At 42.0% G+C, this 12,404-nt stretch overlaps 1 protein-coding gene across 2 annotated transcripts in view; it reads right to left on the bottom strand.

Moving 5' to 3' along the window:
- The window catches only part of KHDRBS3 (KH RNA binding domain containing, signal transduction associated 3), a 90,154-nt gene extending 79,534 nt beyond the window's left edge, over positions 1 to 10,620 (bottom strand). For both annotated transcript variants that reach the window (XM_015619206.1, XM_015619207.1), the window contains exon 1: positions 10,122 to 10,620. In XM_015619206.1, coding sequence (XP_015474692.1) covers positions 10,122 to 10,209 — 88 coding nt within the window. In that variant the 5' untranslated portion in view covers positions 10,210 to 10,620. The remainder of the gene's footprint in view (positions 1 to 10,121) is intronic.
- Between the last annotated feature and the right edge of the window lie 1,784 nt (positions 10,621 to 12,404).

Raw genomic sequence — 12,404 nt, 5'->3', positions numbered from 1 at the left:
CGCCTCTCCCGGGGGCAGCGCAGCCGATCCCCCGCCTCTCCCGGGGGCAGCGCAGCCGATCCCCCGCCTCTCCCGGGGGCAGCGCAGCCGATCCCCCGCCTCTCCCGGGGGCAGCGCAGCCGATCCCGGGGGCCCCCCAAGGCCGTGCCGCTGTCGCCCCCTGCTGGCAGCGCTCGGAGCGCTCGGCACCGCTGCCGAAATCCCGAAAAGCTCTAAAGCCCTCCCGGAATAGCTCCCCAGAAATGAAACATACAATGTCTCCTCTAAAAACTAGTGCCCTAATCGTAATACAGTTGCCTGGCAAAGAAGCATTCAAAAGCCCTTCTGCATAACCTACATCGTCAGGAGTTCTGCATTGCTACATTTAAGATGCTGTATTAGAATCTTGTAGAAAAACACACTGTGGAAGGCTTCTATTCTTTCCAAAGAACATATTGCCCATATTAATAGTTCATAGTCGCTCAAGATCCTCAAACTCACAGGTGATAAAAGGCTGGAGTCTTCAGAGGTCATTAATTCTCTGTCATGGTTTTCCCCCAGCTAGCAGCTGAGCCCCAGAGATTCTCCATTCCTCCCAGGATGATGAGGGAGAAAACCACAAGGGTAAAATTAATAAACTTCGTTGGTCAAGATAAAGACAGCTTATTTAACAGTAGGTAAAACAAAATCCATGCACATAAGGAAAGGAAAACAATCCATCCACCACTTGCCATGTGTTCAGCCATTCCCAGGAAAGCAGAGCTACATCACACATAATGGTGGCTTGGGAAAACAAACACCATTGCCCCAAGCTTCCTCTCTTCCTTCTTCCCCTCAGCTTTATACGCTGGGCATGATGCCATATGGTCTGGAACATCTCTTGCATCAGCTGGGGTCAGCTGTCCCAGCTGTGTCTTAGCAGTCTTTAAGATCTGGTACTAAGGTGCTGCATTTCACCACGCAGACTATCCAGCCTAGGCTATTACTGCCATAACTCCACACAGGGAGCAAGAGTTATCTAGGGCCAAAGCTATCACTGTGGTCCATCTGCTGGGAAGCAGAGCATCTCCTCCAATTACACCAGGCTTAAATGGAGAAACTGAATCAATCATTAAAAACAACTCTTTTGCTTTGAGAAACATCTCCACCTACCACAAAGATTTTGGGGAACCCTTTTAAGGAAGGCAGAAAACTGATTTGTGAACAAGTTTTGTCAAAATTAGGGCTTCTTGAGCCTAAAATAATAAGCTGGAAGTGGTCATGAAGCAGTTGGATACTTAGTAAAGTGAAAAAAAAATGCTTTCTGAACTTTCATGACTCTACAAATGGATCAAGAACATCATACCCAAACTGTGTTTCTTTATCTGAGAAAAATCTGCTATCCTTCAAGCTCAGGAGGGGAGATAGGGTAGGGGTACAGTTAAACACAAATTCAAACAACCAAACAGACATGATGAACCATAGTGCCTTTCACTTTCACAGGAGTGAAATCTCTCATTTAGCATTAGTCTGGAGGTGGGTAGAAAAGGAAAGGGTGATTTTTTTTTACTTCACTGCTTTACCCCATGGAGCAGTATCACTGAAGTCAGCATAGAGGGCACCACAGCATTTCTGTTAATAGCAGAAGAAAGGCAACAAAAATCTCCTTAACCTCAGATACTGTGGATGTGATTGCAGGGAGTAGAAACTGGGCTTCTGACCAGCGACACACATCAGGATTGGTACTTGACCACCTCTAGTTAATTAGGACATGGATCAAAATGAACCAATAACAAAAACCTTTGTCCACTACCAGCAAACAGAAAAGGAGACATTAAAGGAAGAATGACCACATTAAAGCATCCTTCCATTTCTCTATCTGAAAATCATCATTTTTATCCCAAAGCAGTAGGAAAAATTGGCTGAAAACATCTAAAACCTTTTGCTTTCAAACACATCTGCTTCCCAGAGTACTGTTACTGAATGGCCTGAGGCAGTAAAAGGCTACAGACACATTTACTCTCCAAGCATTCAACAAATGCCGCAGCAGTAAGAGAAGCAATTTCAATTTATAGAATCACAGAATGTCCTGAGTTGCAAGGGACCCACAAGGACTGAAGTCCAACTCCTGGCCCTGCACAAGACCACCTCAAGAATCCCACCATGTGGCTGAAGCATTATTCAAATGTTTCTTGAGCTGTGTCAGGCTTGGTGCTGTGACCACCTCCCTGGGGAGTCTGTTCCAGAGCCTGTTCCACCCTCTGGGGGAAGAACCTTTTCTCAGTATCCAACCTAAACCTCCCCTGACCCAGCTTCAGGCCTTTCCTTCAGTTCCTGTCACTGTCAACAGACAGAAGAGATCAGTGCCAGCTCCTGCTCTTCCTCTCATGAGGATGTTGCAGACTGCAATGAAGCCTCCTCTCAGCCTCTTCTCCAGGCTGAATAGACCAAGACTCAGTCACATCTCATATGGCTTCTCCTCCAGAGCCATCATTTTCACAGTCCTCTGAACACCCTCTAGTAGTTTTATATCTTTCCTGTATTTCGATTTATATTGTGGTGTCTGAAACTGCACACAGTACTTAAGACATTTTCCTAAGTTCTTTGTCTTGTCCACATAAAGGCATCTTCCTCAGACTACCCCTTCTGAACAATCCTGATGGATTATTGAAGTTGAATAAAATCAGTAAATCCTCAAAGGATTTGCAACTTCAGGTTTTCACTGTCACTATATTTATACCAAGATCAGCAGAGCAGCAGTTGTTGCAACAAATTTTCTGTTGGATCAAGTACAATGGGCTTACTGAAATGATTTCTAATCTTTTACATTTCCAATTACTTTGTCAACAAATTCTTCCTGGAAAATAAAGATCTATAAAAAAAAACCACCTATACAAGCCAAAAAAGTGAAAGATTTACCATCTACAAGAATTAAACTGACATTGTTTTGCTGCCTTGCAACTTTGTTGAAGTTGAGTTGCTACCTGCAGCCAAAAGTCTGATAAACACATCAAAATAAGAAATGAAAGGCATCCAGCAAATAGCAACTAGAGATGGAGAATAGAAAGGAAATCCATTTAACTGCCTAGTTTCTTAATAAGTTTACCTTGACAACAAAGTAAAATGCTGAAAAACAACAACACGAAAACCACAAGTGATAAATATGATAAAGGTGAGTAAGCAAAGGAAAATTTTAAGATGGGATAAACACACAAAGAATAAAACATGCACTGTTCAGCTGCATGAGGTACAAAAATACATCAGTCAGTCTAACAATGTTCCTTCATGCTACCTCTCCAGTTACTGCTCTTTAATTTTCTCCTTGGCATAAACAAGCAACATTCAGCTACTGTACAGCCCAAGACATTGACAGTTCAAAGAGCTTAACAATTTAGCAGAGATCAAATGTCCATAAATGCAAGTCATTTTGAACCAAAGATGTCAATACATGCAAAATCTACTGGTCCTTATATCTGATTCAAGAATTAATCATCCATTGCTCAAGTATTGTGCATTTTTCATTTGTTCTTCTTGGCCAGACATTCCACCAACAGTTTAAAAGGCCTCTTCATACCTTCATTCACTCCTGAAGGCAGTCAGGCTCTCAAAGGACAAGTCAGTGATCACTTTCACACCAATCAGACTAGGAAGAGGCCTACAGACCTTCTCAAGCTTGCAAAGCGTTGTATTTTTTCCATGATTTCCTCAAAGATTAAGACATATGGACTTCTGGAACTAGAATGTCACAAGAAAATTAAATTCCTGAGTCCATATGCCCTTATGGCCTTAGCTTAAGGCCATAAAGATATTAATTTTCTAGCTAGTGCTACACTTGGCTAGAAATATACAGCTCTAAAATAATTCCCAGAACTACCACCACCCCTAGCAAACAGCTCTCATGGTATGGGTGAGACTTGCCTTCCCATGATTCGCTGTAGACAACCCCACTTTATCAAGATACTCCACATGCCTAGTATAGAAGCCTTGTCCTTTGGTATCTTCTATTTGAAAAACAGTATTAGTAATGTAAACATTAAGCTTGCAAGATTCTTGCAGAGCTCAGCTAAGAACAGTCAGTTAATTCACCATAAAATATTAGGTGTGTCAGTTACTAGTTAATCTATTTAAACATGCTTTTTACTGAACCCTGCTAAATACTAATTAAAAAGTCATGCAGTACCACACTGAATACTTTACAGATGCTTCTCAACTCTGAACTTTGACACCCAATTCTTTCAAACAGAAGTGTATCCTAAATTCTTTTGTTTCTTAATTATACTTGAAGTCAGAGGGCAGAAAGGTCACATACATAAATTTTAAGTACATGCAAGAAAAGTCAAACAAGGCACAGGCCAGAAGAACAGTGCTGTGACCTTCTTTCTGATTTCCCCAGTAAATAAGTACTCAGAAGGTTACAGTTTTAATTTGCATAGCTGGTGTCAAAAAAGATTGAAAGTGACAAACCATGTCAGCCTGCATTTGAAACCTTTAAATTCAATCTCTCTCATTGACTGCCAAAGTGAGTGTGCAAGTGAATTAGGAGTCAGCTTCACACTAACTGTGATCACAGTGAGTGGCTCTAGGCTCAGTCAGGCTTCAGAACAGACAAGCCCAGGGGTGAAGAATGTATGATTATCTTCAGCTGCATTTTGCAGAAGCCCTGTTACCATGAGTGGAATATCTGATAAACTGCTTCCCCAGCCTTTTAAGAGAGCAAGATTGAAATCTAACTTTTAGGAAGCCTTCTGACTGTTCCAATACAGTTTCACTGAAGTAAAGGCAAAGAGCAACCATAAAAATGTAAACTTCTGAAGTTTTACTGAATACAGATAGCTGAGATAAGAGACTCTGAAACATCCCTTCTGCCCTCCAAGAGTAATTACTATTTATGCTGCTTTAAGAAAACAGAAATAGAACCCAAGTCGGCCTTCCCTAGCTTGATGGTGCAACCATTACATCATATCCATTCCCATTACTGTCACTTAAATTTCTCATCACACTTGGCCTGGATAATATCCAATTCCACCAAAACGTTTTGCTTAAACTGTTGTCTTCTAGTAATCAGACTAAAATCAGAATAGTTTATTTCTGGTTAACCTCTAAGAATGATAACTAAAAGCTGTCTGAAAAAAATTTGAGGAGCACAAAATTTACTATATTTCATATGATGCTCTGAATAATTTTAAAACACCATCAGCTTTCCACAGCCATATATCAACTTTCAAAACACCTATGACCTTCATGAAGTGCTTTGAAATTCTCAAAGAATAGGACATTTGAAACAAGTATTGTTTCTGTGATTGATACTATAATGACAACAAGGAGAGTTGGAGGTTACACTGATGGAGTACATTTAACACCATCAGAGACTACAAATAAGCAGCACCATGTGTCTGTGCCATGCCACACAACTTGTCCACATGGGAAAGTGGATGGCTCAGTGGCAAACTGATAACTTACATTACAACATACGTATTTCACTACACAATCACATTTATTTTTGATAAACTGAAGAAAACCATGATATCCCTTGCATATTTAAATGGATTTATTGAAAATTGTCCTGGTTTTGGCTGGGATAGAGTTCATTTTCTTCCTAGTGCCTGGTAGAGTGCAGTGCTTCAGATTCAGTATGAGAGTTGAGAACACAGTGACGTTTTGGTTGTTACTAAGTAGTGCTTACTCTAAATCAAGGACTTTGCGGTGTCTCACGCTCTCCCAGGGAGCAGGTGCACAAGAAGCCCAGAGGGAGCATGGCCAGGAGAGGTGATCTGAGCTGGACAAAGGAATATTGCACACCACAGGACGCATGCCCAGTACATAAACAGGGGGAGTTGACTCAGAGCCACTGATTGCTGCCCAGGGACAGCCTGGGCATCAGTCAGCAGACAGGGAATAACTGTATTATGCACCACTTGTTTCTCTAGGGTTTTATTCCTCTTTTTCATTTCCAGTACAATTATTATATTTTTCTTTATTTCAGTCATTAAACCCACAAGTTGTACCTCTTTTCAATTCTCCCCAGATTCCACCAGGGGAAAGGGAACAAGTGGCTGCACAGTAGCTATCATCCAAGCTAAGCTTAAACCACAACAAAAATGAGTAATATATATGGAACCTTAATTGATTGTTAAGCTCCTACTTAACCATCTTTACAAAGCCATCTCTGCTGAAAAAAAAAATAAATATTAGACCACTCATATCCTCCACAAGGCAGAAAGCAAGTACACTCCCTCACATTCCATTCTCCCTGATATTTAGGGAGGTACAGCTCTGATTGCTGAACTCCCAAGAAAAATGTGACACAAGAAACAGCAAGTCCCTGCTGATCACCACTAGATATGTGGCTCAGGGAAGCTATTCAACACACAGTTACCACATACAGCCATCTACTGATAGGAAGGCTTGGTATTCCTGTATATCGTCTCATTGACATTTTAAAGGAAGCCTTGCCAATTTCAGGTATTGCCTCAAATCTCGAAGCAGCTAAAATGAGCTTGTAAGGAAGAATTCCAGAGTCCAGCTTGCACAAAAGAGTTGTCTTGCAGCAATGATAGTAGCCCTAATTTTCATTATCTACACAAACCAAACAACTACCAAGCACCCATTTTCATGTCTCCCCTGCTAGAATTGTGTCTGGTATCACCATGTTTTATTTACAGCTAGCTTCTTCCATCTGCAGTTTCACATACTTCATTCAACATTCACAAACTGCTCATCTTGAATCGCTACTATAAATAAATGTGAAAGAAGGTAAAGTAATTTATCTCTCACGGATCCTTCAGTATTTTTAGAGCATCACTGATGAACCAAGTTATGACAACACTACACTTGCACATTTACCAACATTTACATACAACCACAACTGCAAAGTCAGTCTTCAAAATAAGGCTTGATTTCAGAACTACCATCACTCCCACAGACAAATAATTTTCAGATTTTGCATAAAGATGAGCACATGAGAGTTGAAAATAGGAAAAATACAAATGCACTAAGCTCTTGCTTTGTCACAGAATCTCGTCTTTCCCAAGGTCCTCCATTTACAGAACTTAAGTATAAGACAATAACTGGACAAAATATTCCAGTTCCCACTGTCTGGTACCAGCTGCAAATTAATCTTACTAGCATGGTCATCTTATTACATATGCAAATAAGTCTACTTCCAATCTATAACATGTTTAATGGTTTACAGGCAAAAAAAAAAATCCCCTTTTTAGGATGATTTCATGTTCAAGTATACAAATACCTCTTAATTAGAACAAGAGATAAAGTCTAGTCTCCTGGAAAAGATTCCCACTGTTCTAAAATTTAAGCAGTAGCCAAATGTTTCAATGACTTTTTAAAACAAAATGTAAGCAATAGGTATTGTATTTGTGTTCTAAGGAGACAGGGCATCAAATCCTTGGACAGAGTTCTCAACAAGAAAAATTAGGACTTACTATGCAGGAACATTGAAGGATAATGATATTTTATTTTAGTGCTTTAAAATAAGGCTTTAAGGCAAAGAAATTTCTGTTATATCTTAATTCAGAAAGATGGTTTAATAATACTGACCATGAAAATATTCTTACAGCATCTCAGTTATTTCTACATTGTTCTTTTTTAACTGAAATGCTACTCCGGAACTTGAAGCAGGTCAAGCTCCACTTTTTTAATTTAAAATTATGCAATTTCTGTGTACACAAATTATAATGTGTAATTATAAGCATAATACGCAAATCCAGCCACTTCAATTTGAAAACTATAATTACTAGATTTCAGAAGTCTAGACACAGGATTTTCCCTAGAAACCAAATTTCAACATGACTGGAAATCTCTTAGCAATTTGGCTCTTCTGTCTAAGCAGTAAACACAACTGAATTACTTCAGCACCTCAGAAGGATTCTACCTCATCCATAGAACCCTTACAAACTAGTCTTGAGTTTTTAAAGAAAGCCAGCTGATGTACAGTATATTTCAGTTTAAGTAAATACAGTCAAATTTTAACACCACTAAGACACCAAAATGCTATTACATAATTAAGCTGGTTATTTAAAGCACTTAAAACCTCTGCTAAGACATTCTCACAGATACCCAAAAGAAGCCAAACTTGGAAACATGTTTCATTTTAAACTTAAAAGATAAACAAATCCAGTTAAAAAAATTAGACAAGCTATTTCCTTTGCCTCCACATGAATTAATATAGAAAATACTTAGTGAACCTAGCACACAAAATCCAAGCCAGAACCATTATATATACATTTTCCATTATAATTGTCATTGAAGTGCAGAGAATTATTACAATTGAAAAAAAACAAAACAGTTCCTGATAAAGTTAGTGTCATGGCAGGAAGGGTTTGTAAATCAGCCCCTCCTGAAGTTGTATTTCTCACCTGTATTATATAGTCACTTCATTATATCTGGCTGTTTGGTGTTTCTACAACTAAACTATCTACTCTACATTGATATTATACAAATTTACATTTCAAATTACAGTTAACCAGTTGTTTAGTCCCCTTCAATCTTTCTCTTCCCCACCTCTAACATGCGAAACACTTCAGATATAATCCAAAACTTCACAAAAAAATCAATGAAAACTAAATAAAAAATCAAGATGCCTAATAGATTACAGAGCTTGGATGCACATACACCTACATTTTTTCATTGACAATATAATTTTGTTTTTTGGAGCTGAATGTACACATACAGATATCGTGATGAAAGGCAAAAGTTTCAATGGTCCAATTTATCATTTCAATGAGGACCTCCAAAGATTCAGTTCCTTTAACACTGTTTACGGAAGACTAAATCACATACTTCTGTAACTCCCTGGAAAAATTTACACATGCAAAAATATTCTTCACTACCTAGAGAAGAACTTCAATACTTTGTAGCCATCAAGTTTAATTTTTACAAGTTTTTTCATTTACAGCAAACACAGCAAATAACTGCTTTTTTTAACATAATTCTCCTTTTCCCACAGTCAACAGGGACATTTTTACAGATTCAAAGTTCTGAAAAACGTGCAAAACAACAACCACCCATGGACATGGACCTTCAATTCACTTAGTAAATGCATTCCACAGTTGAAACTGACAGCTACCCCTAACTCCAGAGTATTTCAGACAACAGCAAGTCTCCTGATTCTGAGACAGGCATTTCCATCTATTACATACCAAAGCCTATAATACTTTAGAAAAACCCACATTAACTTAAACCTGTTCCTGTTAAAGGATGGAAAGAACACCATTGTAATCATTGCAGTTGAAGCCAGAATCATTTTGGCTGTCACTGCTTGGTGTATTAGAGGATCAGTTCATAGCTTATTTCACTAGAGCATCCTAAGCACCAGATCAAGCATTTATCTCTCCAGTGCTGTACTTGAAAGTAACCTGCCAATTATATAGTATCTCCAAATGTACATTAAATGATACTTTAATTCACATAGAATGACTTTTCTAGTCAGTATTGAATCACCAAAACAAAAAGATAGCTCTTTAAACCACATCTGACATGAGATGCAGAAGGGGTGGGAATAATTTATTATCTGGAGTTACATAATTGCAAAATAAAATACGCTTTGTGTTTTTTAAAAGGTTTACTAAAATGCATTGTTGGTTCCTTAATATCTTAGCAGCAGAGCCCAAAGTTTCTAGGAAAGGCCATCGGTAGTAGGCTCGTTCTTAAGGCTCTCACACATGTAAACAATCGGCTGCTCATTGTTCAGAAACGAGTTAAATAGGAAAACCTTCTGGGGTTGTAACTGACGTGCAGAGCGAGCAGAGCACAGCAGACCCAGACACAGCCATTCAACTCGGAATAATCTATAACTCGAGCAGTGAGCGATGGCAGAGAAAACACCGGTGGGAGAGGGGCAATGCGGGCAGGCGTCCAGCGTGCGCGGCTGCCCGCGCGATGCCGCCCGGCAGGGGAAGGTGCCGGGAGCCGGCAAACACCGACAGCCTGACAGACAAACCCCACCAAGCGGTACAAGGCAAGCGTGAAGCCCTCACCGAGAACCTCACCAGGAGCCTGAACACAACAAACCCCTCCAAGCGGTGCAATAAGGAAGGGTGAACCTCCGCCTGAGAATCCGCGGCGGCCGCCGCTCACTCCGGCCCGTCCCCACCGCGGGACAAGGCGCCCCGCTCCGCCCCGCCGTGCCGTGCCCCGCCGCCCCTCACCTTGGTTGACCAGCCGCAAGGCGTGGGTGAAGGACGGGTCCAGCGAGTCCTTCTCCGCCATCAGCTCGGGCAGGTACTTCTCGTCCATGGCAGCGGCCCGGAGCGGCAGCGGAGCCGGGGCGCCGGGTGCGCCGGCGGGAAAGGAGAGGGTCCGAGTCCCAGGCAGCGGTAAATCCTCGGAGGCAGCGCTTCCCCCTGGCCGCCTCCCGCCCGGGGCTGCGGGGACGCATCCAGGAGGAAGCGCCGCAAGCCCCCGGCCAGGAGAGGGGAAGAAAAGGGGCGAGGGCTGGGGGGACGCCCCCCCTCAGCGGGCAAGGGCCGCGGACAAATCACTCTGCGGAAGCGCACAAGGAGGTAAGATAGGGAAGAGATGTGCCCCGGGATCCGCTGACTGAGGCAAGACGGGGGCCGCGCACACAATAAAAGGAGCGTTAGGCGGCGGCAGGCGCTGCGCACAGACCCGCAGCACACAGAGCGCACCCGGGGACGCTGCGCGGACTGAGCGGGGAAAACGCGCCGCACCACATTTATAAACCTCCCAGACCACGCCCCTCAGCGGCCCTTAGCCCCGCCCAGGAGCCGTGCCCCGCCCCGGCTCCTTCCAATGGGCGGGGATAGTAGAGCCCCCCTAGTGTCGCCCCCTTGCTCAAGTGAAGGCTCCCATTGGATGACGTGGCCTGTCAATCAGAGACCAGCCAAAGCTTCTTATTGGTCGCTGCTGCTGGCCCCGCCTCCCCGCGGTCGGTGAGGGGCCGGTGCTGAGGGAGCGCTCCCAGAGCGGCTCCGCTCCGGGAGCCGGGCTGGTTCGTGGTTTCCCCGGACCGGGGAGAATTGTAGAGCCACCCAGACCCCACAGCGACCCCTCCGACTCACAGGTCCCCTTTGGAACCCTCCCTGGGGCCGTAGGATCTGTGAGAGGGGTCGGGGATCCAGGACGGCGTCCTTTCCGTCCCTGTCAGGTCTTACGGAGAAAGGCAGATCTTACGTTGAGAGGAGTGCAAAGGCGATTTTATTTTCTTTTTCCCTCACCCAAACAGCGGTATCCTCTATCCAGCGTTCTGTGCTTGTGCCTCCAGTAATACAAACCACTTTATAAATACCAGCCAGAAAATCGTATTTCGGATGAAATGTCCAGATGTGCGGCTGTTAAGTGGGTTTGGGATTCACCCTTTTCTAAAAGGGTAAAGAGAAGCAAAGTTTAAAAGACCTTGCTCAAGCCTATTCTCTATTTTTTCAGAGAATGCATTTGTTATACAAGGTCATGATTCACTCTGTTCTTTAGCTTTGAGGCTTTACATCGCTTCCTTATTAGTCCTTAGGTGTCTCATCAATGAATCTTGGGTGACAAAAGCCCGGAGGAAGCCAGCCCAGCTCTTCTCTGTCACAGAGCACAAGGGCAAAGCAGAGGAAAATTACTAAATCACTGAAGCCAAACCCATAAAGTAGCATTTTAAATCAATGCTTACTGGAAAAGCCGATAAGGAACTTTGATGATCTAGACTTAAAAGACCACTGAAAATATTCTTACAGCTGTGAATTGAATAATCATATGTTTACTTCTGTATTTCATGGGAAAAAAAAAAAAAATCTGTGATGCATCTTACTCATATCCTTGCAATACAGGGAGGAAAAATGCTCTGAAAAGGTAAACCAGCATGAGAAATGGTCACTCAAAGTGAGTGCTTGGAAGCAGAGGTTAAGGTTCCCTTCTCAGAACTGCAAGTGCTCTTTCACCCCGAAAACCAAAGGACTATGTTTTAAGGTATTTTATTCTTTGTTGTATTTCACAGATTGCAATACCCCGTAACAATATCTGGTACATTCCAACATGAAACATGCTCGATTTACACTCTCTGTACAACCATTCCAAATAAATCTTAATCCAGAATGAACAGAAAAAAAATTGCAAAATTCTATTAAAAAAATTCACTTGCATGACATCAAGCTCGATGGATACAACTAAAGCATACAAGCAGCTGGAAGAAGTTGAATTAAAATGAATGTTTTTTTCAACCTTCCATATACGTCTTCTATATAAAAGCACTGAAATGCAGCCATCTGTTGTGAAACAGGCAAGCACATACAACTCTGACATAGAACAATATGTAGGAGTCTAATCTTTATTGAGTGACCTGGATCAAAAAAATCCGTATTTTGCCTGTTAAGCCTAAATGTACTTAAAGTCATACTAAAGTGTGCAGGACCTCAGATAGAAGGGTAGCTATGTTATTACAAATTGTGTAAAACACAATGCACCTTTCTTGGAAAGAGTCATATTCTCCC

The sequence above is a fragment of the Parus major genome, chromosome 2 (genome assembly GCF_001522545.3).
Source record: "Parus major isolate Abel chromosome 2, Parus_major1.1, whole genome shotgun sequence".
In the NCBI taxonomy this organism is placed as follows: Eukaryota; Metazoa; Chordata; class Aves; order Passeriformes; family Paridae; genus Parus; species Parus major.
The sequence above is the reverse complement of the archived record's forward strand: the minus strand, read 5'-3'. Positions and strand labels throughout refer to the sequence as shown.